This window comes from Aotus nancymaae, unplaced genomic scaffold (genome assembly GCF_030222135.1).
Source record: "Aotus nancymaae isolate 86718 unplaced genomic scaffold, 86718_ANA_hifiasm-v0.15.2.pri h1tg000008l, whole genome shotgun sequence".
Taxonomy (NCBI): domain Eukaryota; kingdom Metazoa; phylum Chordata; class Mammalia; order Primates; family Aotidae; genus Aotus; species Aotus nancymaae.
In genome coordinates this window covers 6,106,890-6,131,385 of record NW_026988419.1, presented here as the reverse complement: position 1 = coordinate 6,131,385, position 24,496 = coordinate 6,106,890, and the positions used below count along the sequence as shown (strand labels likewise).

Genomic DNA, 24,496 nt, shown 5'->3' with positions numbered 1-24,496 from the left:
ATGTAGTGTTAGTAATATTAAAAACACATAAACTAGAAGTAACATTTCTATCTTTCTGGAATTAGGTTGGTATATATGTATTCTGCTGTGTTGAATTGCAAATGGTCAGCATGACAGCAAACACTAAGAAAATAATTTTAAAAATACAGTAAAAATTGCTCTAGAAACTAAAATGTTACATTAGAAAATATTCACTTCATACAAAAGAAAGAAGTTAAGGAGGAAAAGAGGAACAAATATAATATGAGACATTTGAAAAACAAGAAGTACTAAGGTAATATAGTTTGGATGCTTATCCTCTTCAAATCTCATGGTGAGATGTAATTTCCAATGTTGGAGATGGGGCCTTGTGGGAGGTATTTGGGCCATGGAGGTGGATCCCTCATGAATGGCTTAGCACCATCTGCTTAGTCATGAGTGAGTTCTCAGTTAATTTATGAGAGATCTGGTTGTTTAAGAGTATGGTACCTCCCTTCCTCTCTCGCTATGTGATGTGCTGGCTCCCCTTTACCTTCTGACATGATTGTAAGCTTCTTAAGGCCTCACCAGAAGCTGAGCAGATAGCAAGGCCATGCTTCCTACAGAACCTACAGAAATATGATCCAATTAAAACCTCTCTTCTTTATAAATTACTCAGTCTCAAGTATTCTTTCATGGCAACACAAATGGACTAACACAGAAAATTGGTACTGAGGAGTGGGGCATTGCTACAAAGATACTTGAAAATGTAGAAGCAGCTTCAGAACTGGGTAATGGAGACAGCTGGGAAAAGCTGGGAGAGCTCATAAGAAGACAGAAAAAAGATGGAAAGTTTGGAACTTCTTACAGAATTGTTGAATGGTTGTGACCAAAATACTGATAGAAATATGGACAGAGAAGCCCAGGCTGAGGAGGCCTCAGATGCAAATATAAAAGAAAGTTATTTTTCTTTCTTTTTTATTTGCATGGGGACATGGAGCAAAGGTCACCCATGAATAGCTTAGCACTTGGCTGCATTGTGTCCATGCTCTAGGGATTTGTGAAAGTATGAACTTAAGAATGATGATGTAGGGTATCAGACAGAAGAGATTTCTAAGGAGCAAAGTGTTCAAGTTGTGGCATGACTGCTCATAACAGCCTACAGTTAGATGCAGTTACAAAGGATTGACTTAAAGTTGGAATTCATATTAAAAAGAGGGAGCAGAGCATAAAAGTTTGGAAAATTTGCAGCCTGGCCCAGTGGTACAGAAAGAATATAAGCAAGCAGTGGAGGAATCACCTGCTAAAGAGATTGGCATGACAAAAAGGAAGCCAAATGCTAATTTTCAACAAAAAAATGCCTTGATGCCATTTTAGAAATCTTTGAGGCAGCCCCTCCCATCTCAGGCCCAGAGATCTAGGAGGAAAGAAAGGCTTCAAGGGCCAGGCACAGGGCACCACTGCCCTGCTCAGCCTTAGGACACTTCTCCCTACATCCTGCCCTCTCTGCACCAGCCACAGATCAAAGGGCCCAGGTACGTCTCTGTTTGCCACTTTGGACAATGTAAGCTGCTATAAGACTTGGCAAGTTCCGTGTTGTGTTAAGCCTGCAGATGCACAGAATGCAACAGTGAAGAAGGCTTGCGGACTTCCACTTAGATTCCAGAGGATGGATATATGGGAAAGTCTGGGTGCCCAGAGGCAGAAGGTCTCACCAGAAGCACCCAGAAAAACTCTACTTGGGAGGTGTTGAAGGGAAATGTGGGGTTGGAGTCACCATACAGGGACTGCACCAGGGAACTGCCTAATGGAACTGTGGGAAGGGGCTGCTGTCCTCCAGACCCAAGAATGGTAGAGTCACCAGCATCTTGTAACCTCAGCATAGAAAATCTGTAGGCACTCAACTATAACCTGTGACAGTAGCCATGGGGGCTGCACCCTGCAAAGCCACAGGAGTGGAGCTGTGCAAGGCCATAAGAACCCACCCCTTGCAGCAGGATGCAAGACATGAAGTCAAGAATTATGTTGGAACCTTAAGACTTAAGGCCTGCTCTGCTGGGATTCAGACTTACATGGGGTCTATTACTCATTTCTTTTGGTCAGTTTTCCCCTTTGGCATAGGAATACCCAATGCCTGTACCTCCATTGTATCTTGGAAGTAAACAACTTGTTCTTTATTTTACAGGCTTATACTGGAAATAACTTGGCCTTGAGTTTCAGAAGAGACTTTGGACAGTGGACTTTGAGTTGATGCTGGAATGAGTTGAGACTTTTGGGAACTATTGGGAAGTGATAATTGCATTTTTCAATGTAAGAAGGATATGAGATTTTGGGGGCCAAGGGCAGAATGATATAGTTTGGATGTTTATCCCTTGCAAATCTCATGTTGAAATGTAATTCCCATTGTTGGAGGCAGGGTGTTGTGGGAGGTGTTTTGGTTTGGGGGCAGATAGTTCATCATTGGCTTAGCACCATCTCCTTGATGATGAGTGAGTTCTGAGCTCATGTAAGATTTTTTTTTTTTTTAAAGTGGAACCACCTCCCTACCTTGTTCTCTCTCTTACCATGCAACGGGTTGACTCCCTCTTTGCCTTCCACTGTGATTGTAAGCTACCCGAGGCCTCACCTAAAGCTGAGCAGATGCCAGCACCATGCTGCCTATTTAGCCTGCAGAACTGTGAGCCACTTAAATTACTCTTCTTGATAAATGACCCCATCTCAGGTATTCCTTTATAATGACAAATATATATCATAGCTGTAATTCATCTATTTTTAGAATAGTTGTAACATGCAGCTAGATTAAACAGTACAATCAAGAGTCAGAGATTGTAATACTGGATAAAAAGCAATATCCTATTATGTGGTGTGAATAAGAGACACAGTAGAGTTTGAAGGATATAAATAGGTTGAAAGTAAAAGGATGAAAACAGATAAAAATTTTAAAAATCATGCAAAGAGCAACAATTAGAAAGCTAGAGTGACTATACCAATAACAAACAAAATAAACTTTAAAACAAAAAATGTTATCAGAGATCAACTCAAGATGGAATTAAGGACTTAAATGTAAGACCTGAAACTATGAAAATTCTAGAAGATAATATTGGAAAAACTTTTCTAGACATTGGCTTAGGCAAAGACTTCATGACCAAGAACTCAAAAGCAAATGCAACAAAAATAAAGATAAATAGATGGGACTTAATTAAACTAAAGTACTTCTGTACAGCTCTGCACAGCAAAAGGAATAGTCAGCAGAGTAAACAGACAACCCACAGTGTGGGAGAAAATCTTCACAATCTATACATCTGTCAAAGGACTAATATCCAGAGTCTACAAGGAACTCAAACAAAATTAGCAAGAAAAAAAAAAATCCCATGAAAAACTGGGTTAAGGACATAAATAGACAATTCTTAAAAGAAGATACACAAATGGCCAAGCATATAAAAAAATGCTCAACCTCACTAATGATCAGGGAAATGCAAATCAAAATCGTAATGTGATACCACTTTACTCTTGTAAGAATGGCCATAATCAAAAAGTTAAAAAATAATAGATGTTGGCATGAATGTGGTGAAAAGGAAGCACTTCTATACTGCTAGTGGGAATGTGAACTAGTACAACCACTATGGAAAACAGTGTGGAGAGTCCTTAAAGAACTCAAAGTAGATCTGCCATTTGCTTCAGCAATCCCCCTACTCTGTATCTATCCAGAGGAAAAGAAGTCATTATACAAAAAAGATACTTGCAGACACATGTTTATAGCAGCACAATTCTCAATTGCAAAAATATGGAACCAGCCCAAATGCCCATCAATCAATGAGTGGATAAAGAAATTGTGATATATGTAATGGAATGCTATTCAGTCATAAAAAAGGAACAAATTAATGACATCCATGGAAATCTGGATGGAACTGGATTATTTGAAATGAAGTAACTCAGAAATAAAAAACCAAATATGGTATTTTCTCACTCATAAGTGGAAGCTAAGCTATGAGGATGCAAAGGCATGAGAACAATACAGTGTTCTTTGGGGACTCCAGAGAAAGGGTGGGAATAGGTTGAGGGATAAGAGACTACAAACTGGGTTCAATGCATACTGCTCAGGCAATGGATGCACCAATATCTTACAAATCACCACTAACAAACTTACTCATATAACCAAATACCACCTGTTCCCCAAAACTGTGGACATTTTTTTAAAAAGCACGGTGAGTTATTTCATACTCACTAGAAAGGTTGTAAGCCAAAAGACAGATAATAACAAATCTTGGTGAAGAAGTAGGGAAATTAAAACCTTCCTATACTGCTAGTGGGAATGTCAAATGGTGCAGCTGCTTTGGAAAACAGTCTGGTAGTTCCTCAAACAGTTACATTATCGAGTTACCATATGATCCAGCAATTCTACTTCTGGGTTTATACCAAAGAATAATAAAATTGTATGTCCCCACAAAACTTGCATGCAAATGTTTATAACAGTATTATTTATAACAGTCAAAAAGTAGAAACAATGTCAATCTTCCTCAACTTATGAATGAATAAACAAAACCCACACAATGCCATATTACTCAGCAATAAAAAGAAACACAATACTGATACATAATAAGATGTGAATCACCTTGAAAACATGCTAAGTGAAAGAATCCAGGCACTACAGGACACATATGATTCAGTTTTTATGAGTAAACAAATTTAAATGAAGAGAAAGTAGACAGATCTATTGGACAAGAAGTAGATTAGCAGTTGTCTGGGCCTAAGTAGATAGTATGTTTGGGAAGTGATGACTAAGCAAAGTGGAATTTCTTTTGAGGTAATAAAAATGTTCTAAAATTAATACAAACATGACAATCTTGAGTGTATTGAGAATAACAAAAAATCTAAATATCTGGGTACTTTTCTATAATACTAATTTTAGGCTTTCAGCATGGATTAGTAATGCAAATATCTTAAGAATCAAATAAACATGATAATCCTATAATGAATAAATTGTATCTTATTAAACATTTTCTTAAAATTATAATATTTTGAGGAGGGAACCAACCAGAATATTTTAAAGTGATGTATTCACTGCTAATAGCTAGTGGATTTAAGCTTGAGGCCTGGCTTTCCTACTAATTTACTCTGTGGCCTTGAGAAATCTCTTTTCTTCATTGATGTTTTGTTTTCTCACCTGAAAAATGAGTAGAATGGGTAATATATCTTCTCAGGTTTATTACAGCTCTTGGGTTCTGTGATTTCATAAATGGAAGTTTAGTCACTTAGTTTGGCAGATCAGAAAACACTTGTACATTCTGTTTGTTTAGCATATGGTGCAGATACACCAGTTGATATTTTGGTCCTATCACTAGGATCTGACAAATGATAATTGTAAGAGTGTTTTCAATGTCAAAATGTGCCAATGTCAAAGTGTTTTTCATTGGTGTGGCATTTTGCATGCCATTTAAAAAATTAGGATGAAGATGGTATATCAGCTCCTTTGGAATTAATATCCAGTTCAATTAAAAAGTAAGAGCCATGGTCTTGAATTAGATACTGGATTGACTCAGCAGCCCCTGGAGGAATTATGTGGTGCTGAGGATGGCAGTCGAGAACTAGGGATGCAGTTATTCATACCATGGGAACCTTAAAATAAATCTGGGAATTAGGTGCTGCAGAATATTTTAGGAGAAAAAGATTCCAGTGACTTTTTAAGGTTGCTAGGGACTTTTTGCTTTTTTCTGCTTGTTTGCTTTGGAATTTTGCATATTAAATATTTAGAAGAAATATGTGGGGCTTTAAGCAACAAAATAGTGACACTGGGGCTGAAAAGGCAGAGCCAGAATTGCAAAATCGAAACAGCTTTGATAATCAATTTAAGATGAAGGGTGAGGGAGAAAGTGTGATTCTCAGGATTATAGATTGGAAAAATGTGTAGATTACAAAACTGTCATAGAAATAGGAAATTTGAAAGACAGAACATATTTTTGGACATTTACCTTTAGTCATGTTGAAATAGGACATTTTGGCTATGTGCAGATGGGAGTACCTAACAGAAACTTAGGCACTATATCTACAGTCCAGAGATGGTGGTTATGTGTAAACAGCCAGAAACCATGGGATATGAAGTGAGGGAAGGAAGTGAGAAGCAACCAGGCTTTTGGACAGATCTCTGGGAAACATCGCATTAAAGTGCCTGGTAGGGAAAGCAAAAGTTCAGGATGGAAACAAAAAAGTAATGATCCCAAAGGCAGGAGAAGAATTGAAGAGAGACTAGTGTTTTTAAAGCCATGGAGAAAACAGCTAATTTTCAGAAGCTGTGTGGGGGTGTGAGTTCAGTCCCACCAAGAGCTAAGTAATATAAGCAGTGAAAACATGTCAGTAGATTCGGTGACACTAATAAGAGAAATTTCAGCAAAGTGGTAACTAAGCCAGAGAGTAGAGATAGTATAATTTTTATGGTTTTTAGAATTTGGTAGTAAAATAAGAAGGAACATAGTGGCAGTTTGACAGGGAGTGAGGATCAAGAAAAGTGTTGTTTGTTTTGTTATTTGCTTTTCAAAGGGAAGTTGGAGAAATGTAAGATTTGTAGGATGGAGAAGTGCATGCAAGAATATAAGAGTGCAGTGGTGAATAGCACTTTTATTAACAATGATGACCATTTGTTCTCTTTTATGACAGAGCAATTTTGAAGGAGGATGATTAATGTCATTGAGAAACCAGCTGTCAGTTCCCCATAAAGTAAGCAGCGCAGGAAATTACAGTAAGTTTCCAGGAATTAAGCTGAATTAAAAAAATTGGTATGTTTTCTCCCAGAATTGTCCTGAAGAAGAAATGCTTAAAAGTGTTAAATAATGTTTAAAAGTTTTGCATGAACATGAGTGGACTGAAAACATTAGCAAAAACTTATGGAGCAGCAAGTGGATACCAGAGGAGTTCAGATAATAAAACATACATAAAGGAACATAGATGTTTGAAGAATGACAATCACTTTAATGAAACCGCAAAAAAGGCAGTGATGGGGAGTGAGGGCTAATCAGGAGGCTAAGTGTGGAGAGAGCAGATGTAGAGGAAGTGGATACTCAGGTGCAAATATACCTCCTGGATTAATTTTTGTCTTTTGGATCACTCTCCTGGTTGGGTTTTCATGAGGTAAACTGCTTGCTTATCAGAATCACAATTTCAACAGAAATATACACCAGTCCCTCAGTGTGTATTGGAGACTGGTTCCAGAACACCACCACCACCCCCACAACCGCCTCTCCTTGCCCTTGAGCACACCAACATCTCATGAATACTCAAGTCTCACAATTGGCCTTGGAGGAATTCGCCCATAGAAAAACTGCATCCCGTGAATACTGTATTTTCCGTCTGAGTTTGGTTGAAAGAAACCCCCTTGTAAGTGGATCTGTGCAATTCAAACCTATATTGTTCAAGGGTCAACTGTGTGTGTGTGTGTGTGTGTATGTGTTTGTGTTTGTGTGTGTGTGTGTGTGTATGTGTGTCCACCAACATTACAGATGCTGTGGTGCTGCTAGGTGCTGTCTGGAACATAAAGTGAAAGCTGTCTCTGGTCTATAAAAAAGTGTACTATGTAAGTTTGCAAGGACAGAAATCTTGCTTCTGCTTTTAGCACTTTCTCATTTCCTAACAAACCTCTAGAGTGAGCTCGTCTTATTTTTACAGAAGGAAATAATACTCTGGAGTCTCTAAACTAAAAAAACATACATCCTGGGGGTGTCACTAGTCAGATCCATCTTTAATTACTTCTATTTTAAAAATTTATCTTGAGAATCGAAGTGTTTTTCTTTTTTAAGCTATCACTTCTAACTAGTTTTCCTAAGATTTTGAAAGAACTGATTAAGACAGACATGTTAATCCAAAAAATAATTTCGCTGAGGAGAAATAGAAAATTATGTAGTCAATATCCTTGAAGTTTAAAGGTATTTTAATGAGAAACATTGTTTATTATTGTTTTTCTTGATTGACGGGCTTTCCCCTCAGAGGATAATTGCTATCATCGCAGGAATTATATAAAATTTGAAACTCGAAGCTATTCTGAGCTATTTTAACAATGTACTCTTGTCAAAATGAATTAAAAAACAGTTAAGAAGTGGTATAAAAACCCAAGTTTTAAAAACACACATCAATTTATTCATCTAATTGTATTTTCGGTGGCAAAAATGTCCAGATACATAAAACATTTCATTATATATTTGAAACTAAGGCTTACATACTAAAATAATAATCTCTTGCTATTTTAGGGACCCTAGAATGTGCAGATTATTGACTGAACTTTCCCTTTTTATTTTGGTGAAATGCATCATTAATTTTTTCAAGTTTTATTTTAGGCTCAGTGGGTACATGTGAAGGTTCGTTACATGAGTAAATTGTGTCTTTGAGATTTGGTGTAAGAATAATCCCATGACCCAGGTGATGAGCATAGTACCTGATAGGTAGTTTTCCAGCCTTTGCCCCTTCCCACATTCCATCTCTGGCAGTCTCCAGTTTCTGTTGTCTCCATCTTTATGTCCATGTGTGCACAGCATTTTGCTCCCACTTCTAAGTGAGAACATGTGGTAGTTAGCTCAGGACAAAGGCCTCCAGCTGTATCTACATCTGCAAAGAACAGGATTCTATTCCTTTTATAGCTGTGTAGTATTCCGTGGTATATATACACCACATTTTCTTTATCCAATCTACCATCAATGGGTATCTAGGTTGATTCCAGATCTTTGATATTGTGAATAGTGCTGTGATGAACAGACGAGTACATGTGTCTTTTTGATAGAATGATTTATACTCAATAATGGGATTGCTGGATTAAATAGTAGTTCTATTTTAAGTTATTTGAGAAATCTCTAAACTGCTTTTCACAGTGGCTGAACTAATTTACATTCTTACCCGCAGTGTATAAGTGTTCCCATTTTTTCTGCAATGTTGCCAACATATGTTATTTTTTTATCTTCTTAATAAATGGCCGTTCTGACTGGTGTGAGATGGTATCTAACTGTGGTTTTGATTTGCATTTCTCTGATGATTACTGATATTGATCATTTCTTCATATATTTGTTGGCCACATGTATGTCTTCTTTTAAGAAGTGTCTATTTATGTCATTTGCCCATTTTTTAATGGGGTAATTTATTTTTTGCTTGTTGATTTTTTTAATGGGGTGGTTTTTTGTTTGTTGATTTTTTAATGTGTTTTTTTTTGGTTTTTGCTTGTTGATTTGTTTAAGTTTCCAATAGATTCAGAATATCATATCTTTGTTAATGTATTGTTTGCGAATATTCTCTCCCATTCTGTAGGTTGTCTGTTTGCTTTGTTTAAAGTCTCTTTTTCTTGGCAGAAGCCCTTTAGTTTAACCAGGTTCCACTTGCCAATTTTTGCTTTTGTTGCAATTGCTATTGGGGACTTAGACATAAATTCTTTGCCAAGGCTGATGTCCAGAATGATATTTCCTAGGTTTTCTTCTAGGACTTTTATAGTTTCAGGGCATACATTGAAGTCTTTAACCCATCTTGAGTTAATTTGCATATATGGTGAAATGTAGGGGTCTAGTTTCTTTCTTATGCATATGGCTAGTCAGTTATCCTGCACCATTTATTGAACAGAAAGTCCTTTCCTCATTGCTTGTTGTTTTTGACTTTGCTGAAGATCAGATGGTGGTAGATGTGCAGCTTTATTTCTGGGCTCTCTATTCTGTTCCATTGGTCTATGTGTCTGTTTTTGTGCCATCTTGTTTTGGTTACTGTGGCCTTGTAGTATAGTTTGGAGTTGGGTTATATGATGCCCCTAGCTTTATTCTTTTTGTTTAAAATTGGTCTGGCTATCTTTTTTGGTTCCATATGAATTTTATAATAGTTTTTTCTAATTGTGTAAAAAATGACATTGATATTTTGATAGGAGTGGCATTGAATCTGTAGACTGCTTTGGGCACTAAGTCCATTTTAATGATATTGATTTTTCCAATCTATGAGCATAGGATGATTTTCCCATTTGTTTGTGTCATCTATGATTTCTTTCAGCAGTATTATGTAGTTCTCCTTGTAGAGATCTTTCATCTCCTTGGTTAGAGGTACTCCCAAGATATATATGTGTGTATGTGTGTGTGTGTGTGTGTTATGTGTGTGTGTGTTGTGTTTATTTGGCTCTCATCTTGAGTATTATTGGTGTATAGAAATGCTACTGATTTTTATGCATTGATTTTGTATCCTAAAACTTTATTAAAGTTGTTTATCAGCTCTAGGATCCTTTTTATGGAGTCTTTAGAATTTTCTAGGTATAGAATCCTATCATCAGTGAAGAAAAATAGTTTGACTTCTTTTTTTTTTCTATCTGGATGGTAGTTTTACTGTCTCAACTATCTTTTTTTTTTTTTTAACTAAAAAATAAAAAAAAATTATTTCTTTCTCTTGCCTGATTGCTTTGGCTAGGACCTCCAGTACCATGTTGAATAGGAGTGGTGAGTGTGGGCATCTTTTTCTTGTTCCAGTTCTTAAGGGGAATGCTTCTAGCTTTTGTTCTTTTAGTATAATGTCGACTGTGGAGTTGTCAGAGATGGCTCCTATTATTTTGAGGTATGTTCCTTTGGTGCCTAGTTTGTTGAGGGTTTTTATCAGGAAGAGCTGTTGTATTTTATAAAAAGCTTTTTCTGCATCTATTGAAATGATAGTATGGTTTTTGTTTTTAATTCTGTTTATGTGGTGATCACATTAATTGATTTGTGTATGTCCAACCAGCCCTGCATCTTAAAATTAAAGCCTACTTGATAGTAGTGAATCAACTTTTTTGATGTGCAGTTGGATTCATTTTGGTAATATTTTGTTGGTTTTTTTTTTTTGCATCTATGTTTATCAGCAATAGTGGCATGCAGTTGTTGTTGTTATGTGTTTGTCAGATTTTGGTATCAGAGTGATGCTGGCTACATAGAAAGAGTTAGGGGAGAGTCTCTCCTCCTTTATTTTTTTGGAGTAGTTTCAGCAGGATTTGCACCAGCTCTTCTTTGTACCTCTGAGAGAATGGCCAAACACTTTTTATGACAGTGGCCAAGAGCTCAGCACAAGCCACTTTCTCTATGTACACACTCTCCCTGGTTGGCTGCTCTTCATTTTCTGATGGTCACTCTGAAGACCTTCAAATGCCTATTTCTTGTCCCAATATTGCCAATAACTCCAACATAACACTCAACTATTTTACTGACTTCTCCATTTGAATGACTAAAGGATATCCAGCATCATCCCCACTTCCTAGCTCCAGCCCATTCTGCCTCTCCTTAGTCTTCCCCTTCCATACACTAGGAGCTTCCATACATTTAGGAATTTAAGTCCAAATCATTGTAATTACTCCTGATTTCTCTCTTTTCTTCATGTAATTCACTAACATAGGCTGTTTAACGTACATGTACAATTTTGTAGCCTATTTTTTGCATACAGTTACATTGTTGGCTTTAAGTTTCATGTGCTTAAATATTTCTTGCAAATCTGGTTTATGAAGGATGCATGAGTCTTCATGATGTAGATGTCCAAAGTTTATTTCACCATTCCTATACTGTTGGACATGTAAATTCTCTCTTAAGTCTTGCCATCACACGCTGTTAAGTATACTGAATACTTATCTGATGTTTACTGTGTGTAGGCACTGTTCTAGCATTTTACAAGTGATAACACACTTAATCCTTGAATCTATGAGGTAAATACAATTATTATCTCTATTTTGCAGATAAGAAACCTGAGGCAGAGAAAGACTAAAGTCATTCAATATTACATAGCTGGAAAGAGGAGGCTATGGGGTTCAAACCAAAGTGGTCTAACTCCAGACTCAGGTTCTAAATTGAACCATTCTGTTTCCTTAGATATATCATTTTGTACCATAACCATATTTTATACCAGTCTGCATGCAACTCTGGTCATTTCTTTAAAATACATCTCTAGAAGTGGATCAATAGTCATACATTTTAAATGCTTTGAGTAGAACATATTACAAAATTATCCTCCAGAAAGATTATACAACTTTATCAATTTATACTCCCATTATCAGGTGCTGAGTGTCTTCTGTACTGTGCTTACATTAACATTGGGTGTAATAATTTCAAAACTCTTGAGCAATTTACTCAGAATAAATGGTAGAATAGTTATAGTTGCATCTCTTTGATTACCAGAGAAGCTTATTTTTCTCATGTGTTTGCTAACAATTGTATCTTTACATATGGCTTTTGCAAACTCTGCTACTGGAATTTTCATATTGTTTTATAGAAACTCATTATGTATTTAGATTAATACTCGAGTTTGTCAAATATATTGCTTACCCTTTTTTTTAAACACAATTGTCATTTGGTGTTTAAATTATGTCTGTGTCATTTACTAAAGTATAGACATTTTAAAATTGGTTTCTGCAGTTGCAGGATACTTAAATGGTCATATAAACAGTCACCTATATTTCCTTACAAATTACTTTTCATACTCTTAATTATTGGGAGTCTCACTCTACTTATTTAATACTTAAATATACATTGCAATTCTTTGGGCAAGTAAAATAAAGTCAATGATCTTAATTGTTACTATGTAGAATTCTACGTGCAGCATGTGATCTAATTTGGAGTCCATTTTAAATAAAAGTAAATTTGTAAAAACGTTTTCTTTAATAGCTTCAGGATTCAAGATGTTGATTAATGTATGGACTAAGTCTAAAGCCCGTACTACATACAGTGTTCACTGACTATGCTCAAATTAGTGCTGCATTATTTGGTAATCCACTTCAAATTTAGCCTTCAAGTCATTTACTAAAAACACCTCAATTTATGTTGTTGTTGTTTTGAAACAGAGTCTCACTCTGTCACCCAGGCTGGAGTGCAATGGTGCGATTGTAGTTCATTGCAGCCTTGAACTCCTGGGTTCCAGTGATCTCCTCCCCCAACCTCCCAAATAGCTGGCCCTTGTCACCACATCCGACTAATTTCAAAAATATTGTGTAGAGATGGGGAACCCACTTTTTTGCCCAGGCTGGCCTCAAACTCCTGGGCTTAAGCGATTCTTCCACCTCAGCCTCCCGAAGTGCTGCAATTCCAGGTGTGAGCCTCTGCACCAGGTCCACTCTTCAGTTTCATGTTTCACTTTTCTTGGTTTCTGTTTCTTCCACACAACCGTCACGGATACAGAGTCACCTAGCTGCTAGCGATGAGTGACTTTTCTCCACCAATGTTTTGTGTCATGTTTTCCCCACAACCTGCCAAAGAATCCTAATTCACTGTCTTCAGGAGGCTTGATGAAGTTTAGTAGAAATTTCATTTGACTGAAAGCCAGAACGTTTCCTCTGGGCCTGCTGGATTTCCCGAGGTGCCTGAGCAACTGAGGCACAGGGGATGCCACACAGATAGGCCTGGGGTTTCCTGCTCTGCCTCACTCAGCTGCTTTGTTTATCTGTTCTCTCTAGATTGGATTAGAAAGCAAGCCTCCTAAGTTGGTCCCTTCTGCATCCACCTAAAAGGGATGGGCACAAAAATCCCTGAAAATAAGTTGAAATGGAAGAAACAGAACTCATCCCAGGATCTCTCTCAGAGCATGGTACTGGCTGAAGTTGGAAGGAATAAGTCCTCAGTAGTGGGAGCTGAGAGCTGCCCTCTCACTCTGTCTTCCACAGCCTGCTGTTTGCTCAGGTAACTCTTGATTCTTAAACTGCTTCCTAAAGTGAGTAGGTCCAGCTGAATAGAGGACCTTTATTTTGCTCTGAGGCTGGATGACTTCTGCTATTAGCATTTGATAGGTTTTTACTTTTCTACAGACAGCATTCAGTTCTTCCCTAAAAATTGTTAAAGAAATATTTAAAGAATTAATTCAGTACCCAGTGTACAATGGGTGCAGTGGGCACTGAATTAGGAGCCTGAACAAAGATTTCTGCAGGTCTGGGTTCGATCCTGGTTTTATGTATTTAGGTCCCACACTGAAGTGTGTAGAAATAAAGGGGCATCATGTCTGCAATTTACTCTCAAGAGTTTCCATAGAAAATTATATATGAACATTTACACAGAAAAAGATACATGCAGAGAAAAGGATAAAGTAATGTTAAGTGTTAAAATTTGAGGATTCTTGCAATTTTTTGGTAAGTCTAAAATTAAAGAAGCAATAATTTCAAAACTTAATTTTTAAAGAAAAAATGCTAAAGGCTTCTTGAAAACTTTGTAACTATCTGCACTAGATAATTTAAAATGTCCTTTCACAGTTCTATAATTATTATATATAACACATAATTATTATAATATTATATATTAAAATAATTATATAATTAATATATCATAATTATATATAATTATAATATGTATTATATAATATGTATTATATTATATGTATTACATATTATATATTACATATATAATATGTAAATATATAATTAAAAAATTATATATATAATACATATTATAATTATATATAATTATGATATAATATTAATTATATAATTATTTTAATATATAATATAATATGTTATATATATAATATATATAATTATAATAACATATATATTCCACATACCTATAATGTTTCCAGCTGCTCCAAAACTGCTCTTCACTAAGACTTCTTATATTAACTATGAAATGAATGCTGTTTCCCACTGAAAAAATGACTATAACTCATCATTTGATGCTTGAGAAAAAACAGGGGTATTGAAATATGCACACAACATCCTGAATGTTTTCCATGTCTGAGATTGTTCCTCAATAAAAATATTATGTCGACATCTTGAATTCAGGAAACTTTGCTACCACTGACATACTGAGATCAAAGAAACCACACATCGAAACACTAGAAGTTCGTTAGAGTGAATACCAACCCAATCAAAACTAGATATGAAAATGTTGGCTACTAACTTTGGTCAGGATGAAATAAGTTAAAGAAGCAAGAATAACTTGGAGTTGGGTCCCCACAGAGTAATGAACAGGTTACAAAGCAGTAAGAACTGAATTGATACAGGTTCCTCAGAATCTCTTGTGATTATATGTAAAGACATTTAGGTTTGGGAGGATTTTGTTAAACTATTCTTAAAATTAAACTATAATGAGAATATTATTTTAAAATATAATCTATTTTCCCTCTTTATACTTCATTTGCATACTGATGTGGAGAACTGGTTTTGAAAAGGAATTGAGTCCTTGTTCCTTGACGATTTTGGTCACTCCTTCTGCGTGGCTATTTTGCTCATGAATTCTTTGTCCTGGTCCATCATCTCTATGGTTTACTTCTATTTCTTCTGTAGGCAATAATTTCCTTTCGGAAGAGTGCAGCTCTGGACATCTAAGTTTCTTCTACCCACCCTAGAAATCTGTGCCAAGTCAGAAAGATAGGATTTGGAAATTAAGAAAAAGTAACTACAGGACACTTTTGTGAGATTCAGGTTGGTTTTTCATAAGGATCCTGAAATTTCTTTTAGGTTTAGAGTCCTGAACATTTAAAAAAAATGTTTTATTTTATGTTTTAGGTTGACAAATAAAATTGAATGTATTTATTATGTACAACAAAATATTTTGAAATATACAGTATATACATTCTGGAATGGTTAAATTGAACTAATGAATATATGCATTAACTCACATAGTTATTTTTTTGTTGAGAACTCTTAAGATCTATTCTCTTGGCATTTTTCAAGGATACAATGTGTTGCTACTAATTATAGTCATCACGTTCTACAATACATCTCTTAAACATATCCCTTCCATCTAAATGAAATTTTGTATCCTTTGACTAATGTCTTCTCAACCTTCCCCAGAATCTATTATCGCAGCCCCTGGTAACCACCCATTCTACTCTCTACTTCTGTGAGTTCAAGTTTTTTAATTCAATTTTTCATTTTTGTGGACGTTTCAATTATTACAAACTATTGGGAGCAAATGAATCTTTCGATATGCCTCTTACTGTGTATAGGTTTTCCCCGTTTGGAAAGACCAGGGAGAACTATAAAGGCAGATAAATCAACTCAACCTCACTGATGCCATCCGACACTATAAAGGGACTAAAAATTCAGAGTTAGCATTCTAATTGTAGCTCTGAAATCCAGACCCCCGACATATACTGTTCAGAGAAGACCTCTTTGCCCTTCACTACACAATTTTTAGTGCCCCAACTTTGGTGAGTTCTCCTGAGAGACTTTTTATTAAGAGCTGTTCAAATGACAACTTTGACCAAAGTTTGTCTGCTGATAGCTTTTCCTCTCCATTTTACTATTTGTAGCTGTGTAACTAGAGATCTGTTCTGCAAATGCCTGAATTTTCCGACTCATTTCAGAATTGAATGTGCGAAGAAGATATTACCTAAATTTTTGCCACTTAATTCTTTGTGTTTTCCCCCAAAGAATCTTAGCCAGCAATGAATTTTCTGGACAAGGAATCAAAAGTTCTAAAAGTAGAAGAATCATAAACATTTGCCTCAGCAAAGGGATTGACTTAAGTCTATTGAATGGACTCGGCATTTCTTGTGCAGTGTGAAACGTTTAACATCCTCTGTCTGCCAGTTCTGGTTCTTTAGTTCTGCTCATTATATATAAAAAGCCTCCCTATCCCATTTTCAGCTTCCTTTCTTGTTTCTTTTAACAGAAATGCTGGCATGCAACTTACCTCCAGGAATAGCTCAGAGCTGATGCTCTCAATTTAGTCATGCGAATTACATTACATTTCTCTCCTCTTTGGAAACACTCTCCCGCAATCTCTGTAATCATGACCCCATTAGAGCTAGGTAATTTCAATCAGAATAAAACATACAGCTTTCTGTAACATATAGGAAGGACCATATTCTACTATAATATCTTATCCCTTTCCAGGCTAAGAGAATAATATTGTTTATCTGGAAGAACATATTTTCCCTTGAAAAAGAAGGTTTTGTATGTAAGGCTCAGCTTCAGTATATTAAAATGTATGCCTGTTTATTTTTTGGGTTAAAAAGGTTTTCCAACAGTGACTATAACATACAAGAACGATGGAACATTTTTAGGCATTTTTCATACTGGAAAATACTTACTAGCAGGTGTTATAAAACATACAGAAAAGAACACAAGAGAGTTGTTGAATGGTTTTTTACTTCTCACAATACAACTCTATTTCCAAATCTTTTTACCAGTCATTTTTGAAAATATAAACATTTTTTTCTTTTAGATAACTTACCTGTTAACATGAGCAAAATGAGCGTGGAAACATTAGCTCTGCATGCCATTTTGATAACAGTCCATAAAACCAGTTATGTATTTTCTAACGAATATTTTCTCAACTTGGTATTTATTGAATTATGAAACTTGGTCCTAAATAAGGGTACATGTGCCCATTTCCCTGCTTTATCAGACAACATTTCAAGAAATCTGTATACTTACAGAAGCACAGTTTTCAGACTTGTCTTCTATAAAACCAATTTGGCAGGGCATCCTCTGATTCTGCAACCAGTAGTCTGTTGACTCCAGCAGGCTATTGCTGCGAAGAACCTGGGGGAACCCAGAAAACCTCAGTGCTTGTTCGCCAGTGCTTTCTATCCAAACAGCAGCCTTTTTTTCTTATATATATATTTTAAAAACCTGTAGGTGTTTATTTTCCTCAGAACTTCTGGGTGTTAGAAAAAATTTGCAGGATGATGGCACCTCTAAAATACGTAAAATATCCAACCAAGAGTTAGCTTGAGAGAAATACTTAATGTTAACATGGATGTTCTCTCATCAAATCCAACACCTGGAAATGTCAATGTGTGCAGCTTTCATATAATTTGCAATCAAATGGTTGTTTTGAGGGTATGACTCTACGGGTGATGGGGAGCGAACTTCATTTAGTGTTAGTGTTCTTTCACACTCCATAAATATTTTCAATTAACAAAATGTGGGGTTTTTCCCTTGATGTAATATTGATTCTTCAGTTCTTTAGCTCTAGTAACAAAGCTTTGAAATAGTGTACAATTTTTCTAGAACACCTAGGGTACTATGTTAATTTAAAAAGTTATTAGAAATAACTTAGAAATAGATTGCATAAAAACACCATTTGCCATGTAGAAATAGTATAGTATGGCAAAAATAGCTGGAATACATGAATTAACAAAACCAAATATGATTTGCAAATGTCTTATTTCTGGGTTTGGGTTTTTAAAGCAAGGAAGAACAAGCATATTTTGGAGCTGAGATATTTTGAAGATGAAATATTATAAATAATAGCTAATGTGCCTTTAAATTATCTAAATATTGACTAGGCGTGGTGGCTCACGTCTGTCATCCCAGCACTTTGGGAGACCAAGGTGGGTGGATCACCTGAGGTCAGGAGTTTGAGACCAGCCTGGCCGACATAGTGAAACCCTGTCTCTACTAAACATACGAAAAATTAGCTGAGCATGGTAACGTGAGCCCATAATCCCAGCTACTCGAGAGGCTGAGGCAGAAGAATTGCTTAAACTCAGGAGGCAGAGGTTGCAGTGAGCCGAGGTCGCACCATTGCACTCCAGCTTGAGCAATAAAAGCAAAACTCTTTCACAAAAAAAAAATTATTCAAATATTGTATAACATTTTCTTCATCTTTTCAAGGATTTCCAACGCTTTTCTGGTACCCTCTACTTTATTAGGGAATACGTCTGCTAATACTTGACTACTACTTTCACTGAAAGCAACATAACAGATTGAATCAGTCTGGTTCATGCCAGTAAAATTGGATAGTACTTCAATTACATTTCATTTGTACAACGAAAGATTGTCTTCTCTTTTTCTGTAAAGACAGAAATATACTCCTTTTAGTCTCTGAATACAGTTAACTAAATCTAATTCTGACACATTTTAGATGAGTAACATTACTCATCTAAAAAAGGACAAAATTTATTAATAATAAATTTTATTATTATTTATAATGATATAAAATATAATTATATATCAACATAATGTCATTTATCATATTAATGATAAATTTTCATTAGCAAATTTTCATTGTTCTTTCCCAGAACAGTACAAAGAGACCCTTTGTGGATGAGCAAGTAATTGAATGATGAACTTCGATCATTACTGCAGACTGATGTTGGCTAGGGAACATCTCAGTTCTCTTAAACATTTTACCGAAACTGGTTCTTAAAGGGTGGGCTGGGACCGCTCAGGATGTCCCCGACATCCTTCAGAGAGTGCAGCAGTCAAACTACTTTGAAAATAATACTAAGACATTATTTTCCCTTTTTGCTCTCGTTGTCTCATGTATATTCCGTGGGGTTTTTCAGAGGATACATGATGTGTGACAGCACAACGGACTGAATGCAGAGGCAGCTAGGACAGCTCAGCTGTCTTGTATCAAGTCAGACATTAAGAAGATTTGCAGACATGTAAATCGAAATCTTCCCACTAAAGGGTTTTGCTTTGTTTTGGAAAACAAATATTTTTCAAAAAAGTATATTATATAGGATAATGTGTTTATTATTCTAAAATTATTTTGTCAAATGATATATTCTTATTTAAAATTGTTATTTGAAAAGAAAACAAATAAAAAATATCTTAGCTTTAATTTGTAATATGAAAATTAACAAAAAGTATAATCCATACAAACAAGAGCTTCTTGAGATCCCTAATATTTTTCTTACAGTACAAAAGAATTTTGAGTTCAAAAAACATCGAGAACCATTGACCTGGATGAACTGTATTTAAAGTAGAAAAAGGCTCTAAATCCACATGCACTTTATGCCATTCACATGACTTTCTCTTTTATTTCCAGCGTAGAATAGAGTTTAAGAGCAGTGACCTTAGTGGTCTAACTGGGTTGAAATCCTAACTTGATCATTAGTAGCAAGATGACCTCAAACAGATGACTTAAACACTGAGTTTAAGTTTCCACAGCCGTGAATGGGGATACTACTCATCTGGTGGGATCATTGAGGGTATTCACTGAGATGATATATGTGAAACACTGTGCCATGGAAATGATAAGTTATTCTCTCAGAACTTGGTTTTTACTGTTACTGTTTGAAGGTGTCTGAGAAGGACAAAAGAACATTGGAAGCTTTCTGTCTGAAATTAGAGGACTGAAAATATGTCATATGTGAGAAGGCAAATTTTCTTTAGCAAATATTCTGGTCTAAGGTATAATTTTAGTTCTGCATTTTGTAGTATTAATAGTTACAACTACTATTTTTGCATGCTCAGAATATGTTGAAGTTTTGCTAAAATTTTCATATATATATTTTTTACTTTTTCATTTAATCTTTTTTTGCAATGCTGTAAGATAGAAATTATTTAAAGATACAAATCTTTACAGAAATTTTCAGGTTGAAAATGAAGACGTTGAGTCTCAGAGAGATTTGAGTTTCTGCCCCAAGTTGCTCAGAGCCTGACTTTGGACATGAAATTACTGAACAGGGCTGTCTTATATACCCATGTTTCCAAAACCTTATGTGCATCTAATTTTTATAAATAAAACTATATTTTCTTATGGACTTCAATTTTAAAGTTAGTTTTCCATTAGTGAAATTCTGAGGTGACAATTTTCTTGAAGGAGAGGAAACTTTTTGTGATGTAAATTATAATGTGATTAATCTACTTGCAAAGTATTAACAGTATTTTAATTTCTCAAGGGAAAGCATGCTTTTACATCGACTTGAGTTGTCTTTAAGCAAACCGATGTCACCATGCTTCTGCTCATTGCCTTTCTGTGATCCCTAGATTTCGGAACACCCATCAATAAAACAAAGCACTCATTAACACTGCATCATAAGAACATTCAATATTTAAAATACAGGCATCAAATGAAATACCAGTTAGTAATGCCTAAAAATGCAGTTTAAGAAATATTCTAAGAATCACTTCTTAGTCATTCTCAAGCTCAGTACTCAAAATTTTACCCTGCACCTTGTCTGCATTCTAGTATATTTAGGACGCATAATACCAGGGTTACAACAAAATATGTCAACAGAGAAAAGCAACTGTCACTTATCAGCCTTAGGAAGGGGACAGAGTTCAGACACAATTCACTTGGTGCTTTCAGAACATTGGTGGCCTGGGTGGGTACATTTTCCTGGTGAACACAGACAGGCAGAGGGAGACTTGCTAAAACTCATCAGTCTGAAACCTTCCATTGTGAAGATTCCAGAATTATGGAAGGGGCTGTCTGAAGATGAGGCTAGTTAGGAGAAGAGCTGGCTACCTGTGGGATTTCATCTGCAATTAACTTCTCTAGTAGAGAAATATGCACAGACACTTAATCTGCCAAGTCTTCAGCAGATATTTTAAAGGCATTTTTTCTGCACCTATTTTAAAAACAAATAATAACTAAAAGTATACAGAGACCTTGCTCTGTCCTATCCTAGATGTGAGGAAAATGTCAAGTGCTTTAGGGACCTGCTCATTCAATGAAGAATTCTAGAAAGATTTCTCATTTGACTCTTCCATTTCCCTGGGATACTGTGTCTCTTCCCTACAGCACATTTTTGCTTTAGAAGAAACAGAAACAGCAGAATAAGGAACTGGAATTTAAAATAAAACCTGAAGCTTGCCATGCTTAAGAAGAAATGTTTGGACAAGAGATTCTTTGTTTGGTGAGAATATTCATATGCCACATAAATGTAACTTCAAAATTTTAATTTTATCATCTTTAAAAATTAGTTTATCTGATTATATTAATAATTAAATAAGATATATATTTTCCATAAATTTCATTAATATTTAGATAATTTGTTATTAAATACTTATATTCTTTAATTATTGACCAAATAATAATACATTTATTGAGAACTGTCTAGGCTAATGTCTTGACCTACACTATTATCTGAATTGAATCTCTAGGCTTCTGAGGTAGATTCTCGGGGCTAACATAGGTAAGGTTCTTAAAACAGTGCCTGGTGCATCCTACATGCCCAGTAAGAATTAGCTATCATGATAGTTACTATTTCCTTTGCCCAGGCTTAGAGGGATCAACAATTTATCCAGTATTTGCAGAACTAGGATTTGGGTCAGGCTCCCGGACATTAAAGCATCCACTAAGGCAGTGTTCCATTGAAATTATACAGTTTCTCATTTTCAGGTTATACCAAATCCCAGTCTATGCATTTACCTACTTCTCTCTTTCTCTGAACTTAGGTGTGTTCATGAGGTTTAAATTCCAGTCCTGACTCCTTGTTAACTGTGTAGTTAAGTCCACTAGCTCCCACCTCCCTTTGCCTTTGGTAAACAATTAAAGCAAATGATCTGAAGGCCACTTCTATACCAAACAAACATCATGTAATTCTCCTCCTCCCTTACCCTTTTGCTCCTCCTCCCTCTCCCTTTCTCAGATAGTATACACTGAGAGCCAAATAAGCAAAGAGAATAAAAATGCAGACTTCAGTAAACCACTTAGTATCACATGTTAAGCAATTTTAGCCTGTGAGAAGCTTTTAGTTTCATGGCTTGGACAAATTATTAGGAAAAGAAGAATGCTTGAAGGAAGAATAGGTGCTTGAGAATTTAATGATTTTGAAGCTTTATGAATATATTCTCCTTGCTGAGAGAGTTGCTTTCTGAGAGAGAAAAGAGAAAAACTCACCAGGCTCTCAACGGCTCATTTATTTATCTGCTATTTTTAGTTATGGACTTAGTTATTTTAGACGAAGAGCTAATAATGAATGTTTTGTGTGTTCACAAGTTTGAAATAATAATGGCACATTTTCTTTTAAAATTTCATGAGTTCAGTATATAAGGTTAGGAAGATCGTTTTGCTCTACATGACGGTTACTTTTCTTTTTACACAGAGAACTAAGTTGCAGAAATTTAATGTTGATTAGGCACAGAGGGAGAAATAGACTCTTAGTAACCCGGACATAGCCCCAAACATCACTGAGAAATGTCTTAATATTTTTTAAAAGTAATTTAAATTGGAGAAGACAGTGATTTGTGATTAGTCACGGAGATTTGGAGGCAGAACTGAAGCTGGATCCCATTTCATCTCATTGGATGAACTTGGGCAAGTCGTTTAACTTCTGTGTGACTTAGTTTTTGCATCTATCACATGAAGATAATTAAAGACGTTTCAGAAGTTTATTCTAAGGATCAAATGAGAAAATGCTTGTAAAGGACTAACCTCAACAGAGTAGGTAAATGATACATGGTTGCTATTAGTATAAAAAATGTAGTAAAATTTAGACAGTATCTGTTTCATCAAACATTTTCTTGGCCTCTTCACAACATTTGACAATTCCTCTTAATTTATTTATTATTTGTGATGTGCCATTCTCATTTTTCTCCTCCTGCTTCTCTACTCCCCTTCAGTCAATATCAGTTAACAAATGCTCATTGAGCTCTTTTGATGTCAGTACTGAGAATATTAAGATGAAACTCTACTAGAGGAGGAACAAGCACTCAGATTGTGATAAAGAAAATCAGGTGCTTTGATCAATGACAATCCAGGTCAGCTATCACCAAGGATGGACTGGTCAGTTCTACCTAGGGGAAGGGACAGGAAAAGGCTTTGCCCTTGACTAGAGTGTTGAAAGGTGGATCTGTGTTGTCTGAATGTATCAGGGCAGGTGGAGAAGACATGTCTCTCTTCTTTAGCTAGTTTTTCTTCCCCAGGTGCTCTAAATGTAAGTGTTCCTTATACTTTGGTCTTCAGTGTATTGGTCTTTCTGCTCTCATCAATTATGGAGTCTCAGGGAATTAATTACCACATGGATGGGTGACTTGCTGTTCTGCAGTTCCAGCTTTAACCTTTCTGTAGAACTTGGCTTTTTATACTCCTGTTAGTTATGACTTTTGGATTTCTTGCTATCACCTTGAACTATTCATGTCTACACACAAACTCCCTCCCTCCCCACTTCCAGTACCTAAAAGAAACCTGATTTCCTGATTTCCCTATTTGCAGTTGATGTCAGGACAATTCTCTCATTTACCCTGGCTTGAAAATTTGGTGCTTTCTGGAACGTCTCATTATCTATTTCCTGTCTTATAGTCTGCTCTCCAAAGTTTAATTTGGAGAGCAAATTACTTAACAATTAGCAGTTACTTAGGTTCTTTCAATTACTTAAAAAATAGCAATTTATTTAGTCCATACCATGGATTACTCTCCAGGTAATACAACAGTGAATAATACAAAACTGGTCTCCGTTTTTATGATAACTTAAAATTTGGCATGAGAGCCAAGCAGAAAATAAAGGAGCATTGAAGTACACACTTAATTACACATTGTGGTAGGTATCATGAAGAAATAAACAAAGTGCAGCAATGGAGAATAAAAGGGATGGGGATTGTTATGGTCTGAATGCTTGTGTCCTCCACTCATAGGTTAAAATCTAATCCCCAATGTGTTGACATTAAGAGGTAAGGCCTTTGTGAGGTGATTAGGTTAAAAGGGGTCTGCCGGAGGCAGGGAATGCGTGCCCTTTTACAAAAGTCTTGAAGGCTTTTTGCCCTTCCTTCTCCCAGGTGTGGACATGGCAAGAAGGCACCATCTATGGAGAATGAGCCTTCACCAGACACTGAATCTGCTGTTGCCTTGATCTTGGTCTTCCCAGCCTCTAGAACTGTGAGCAATACAGTTGTGTGGTTTGCAAATTACGCAGTTTAGTGTATTTTGTGATACCAGCCCTAGTAAACTCAAACAGAGACGATGCTTGAGAAGGG

The 24,496-nt window shown here is 35.9% G+C and overlaps 1 protein-coding gene across 5 annotated transcripts in view; it reads right to left on the bottom strand.

Annotated features, from left to right (window-relative positions):
* The window catches only part of SPHKAP (SPHK1 interactor, AKAP domain containing), a 169,016-nt gene that overhangs the window by 80,834 nt on the left and 63,686 nt on the right, over positions 1–24,496 (bottom strand). For 4 of the 5 annotated variants that reach the window (XM_012446151.3, XM_012446153.3, XM_012446152.3 and 1 more), the window contains one exon: positions 17,276–17,383. In XM_012446151.3, coding sequence (XP_012301574.2) covers positions 17,276–17,383 — 108 coding nt within the window. Of the gene's footprint in view, positions 1–8,377; positions 13,200–17,275; positions 17,384–24,496 lie in introns of those variants that run through there. The other variant, XM_012446155.3, reaches the window with a different exon arrangement.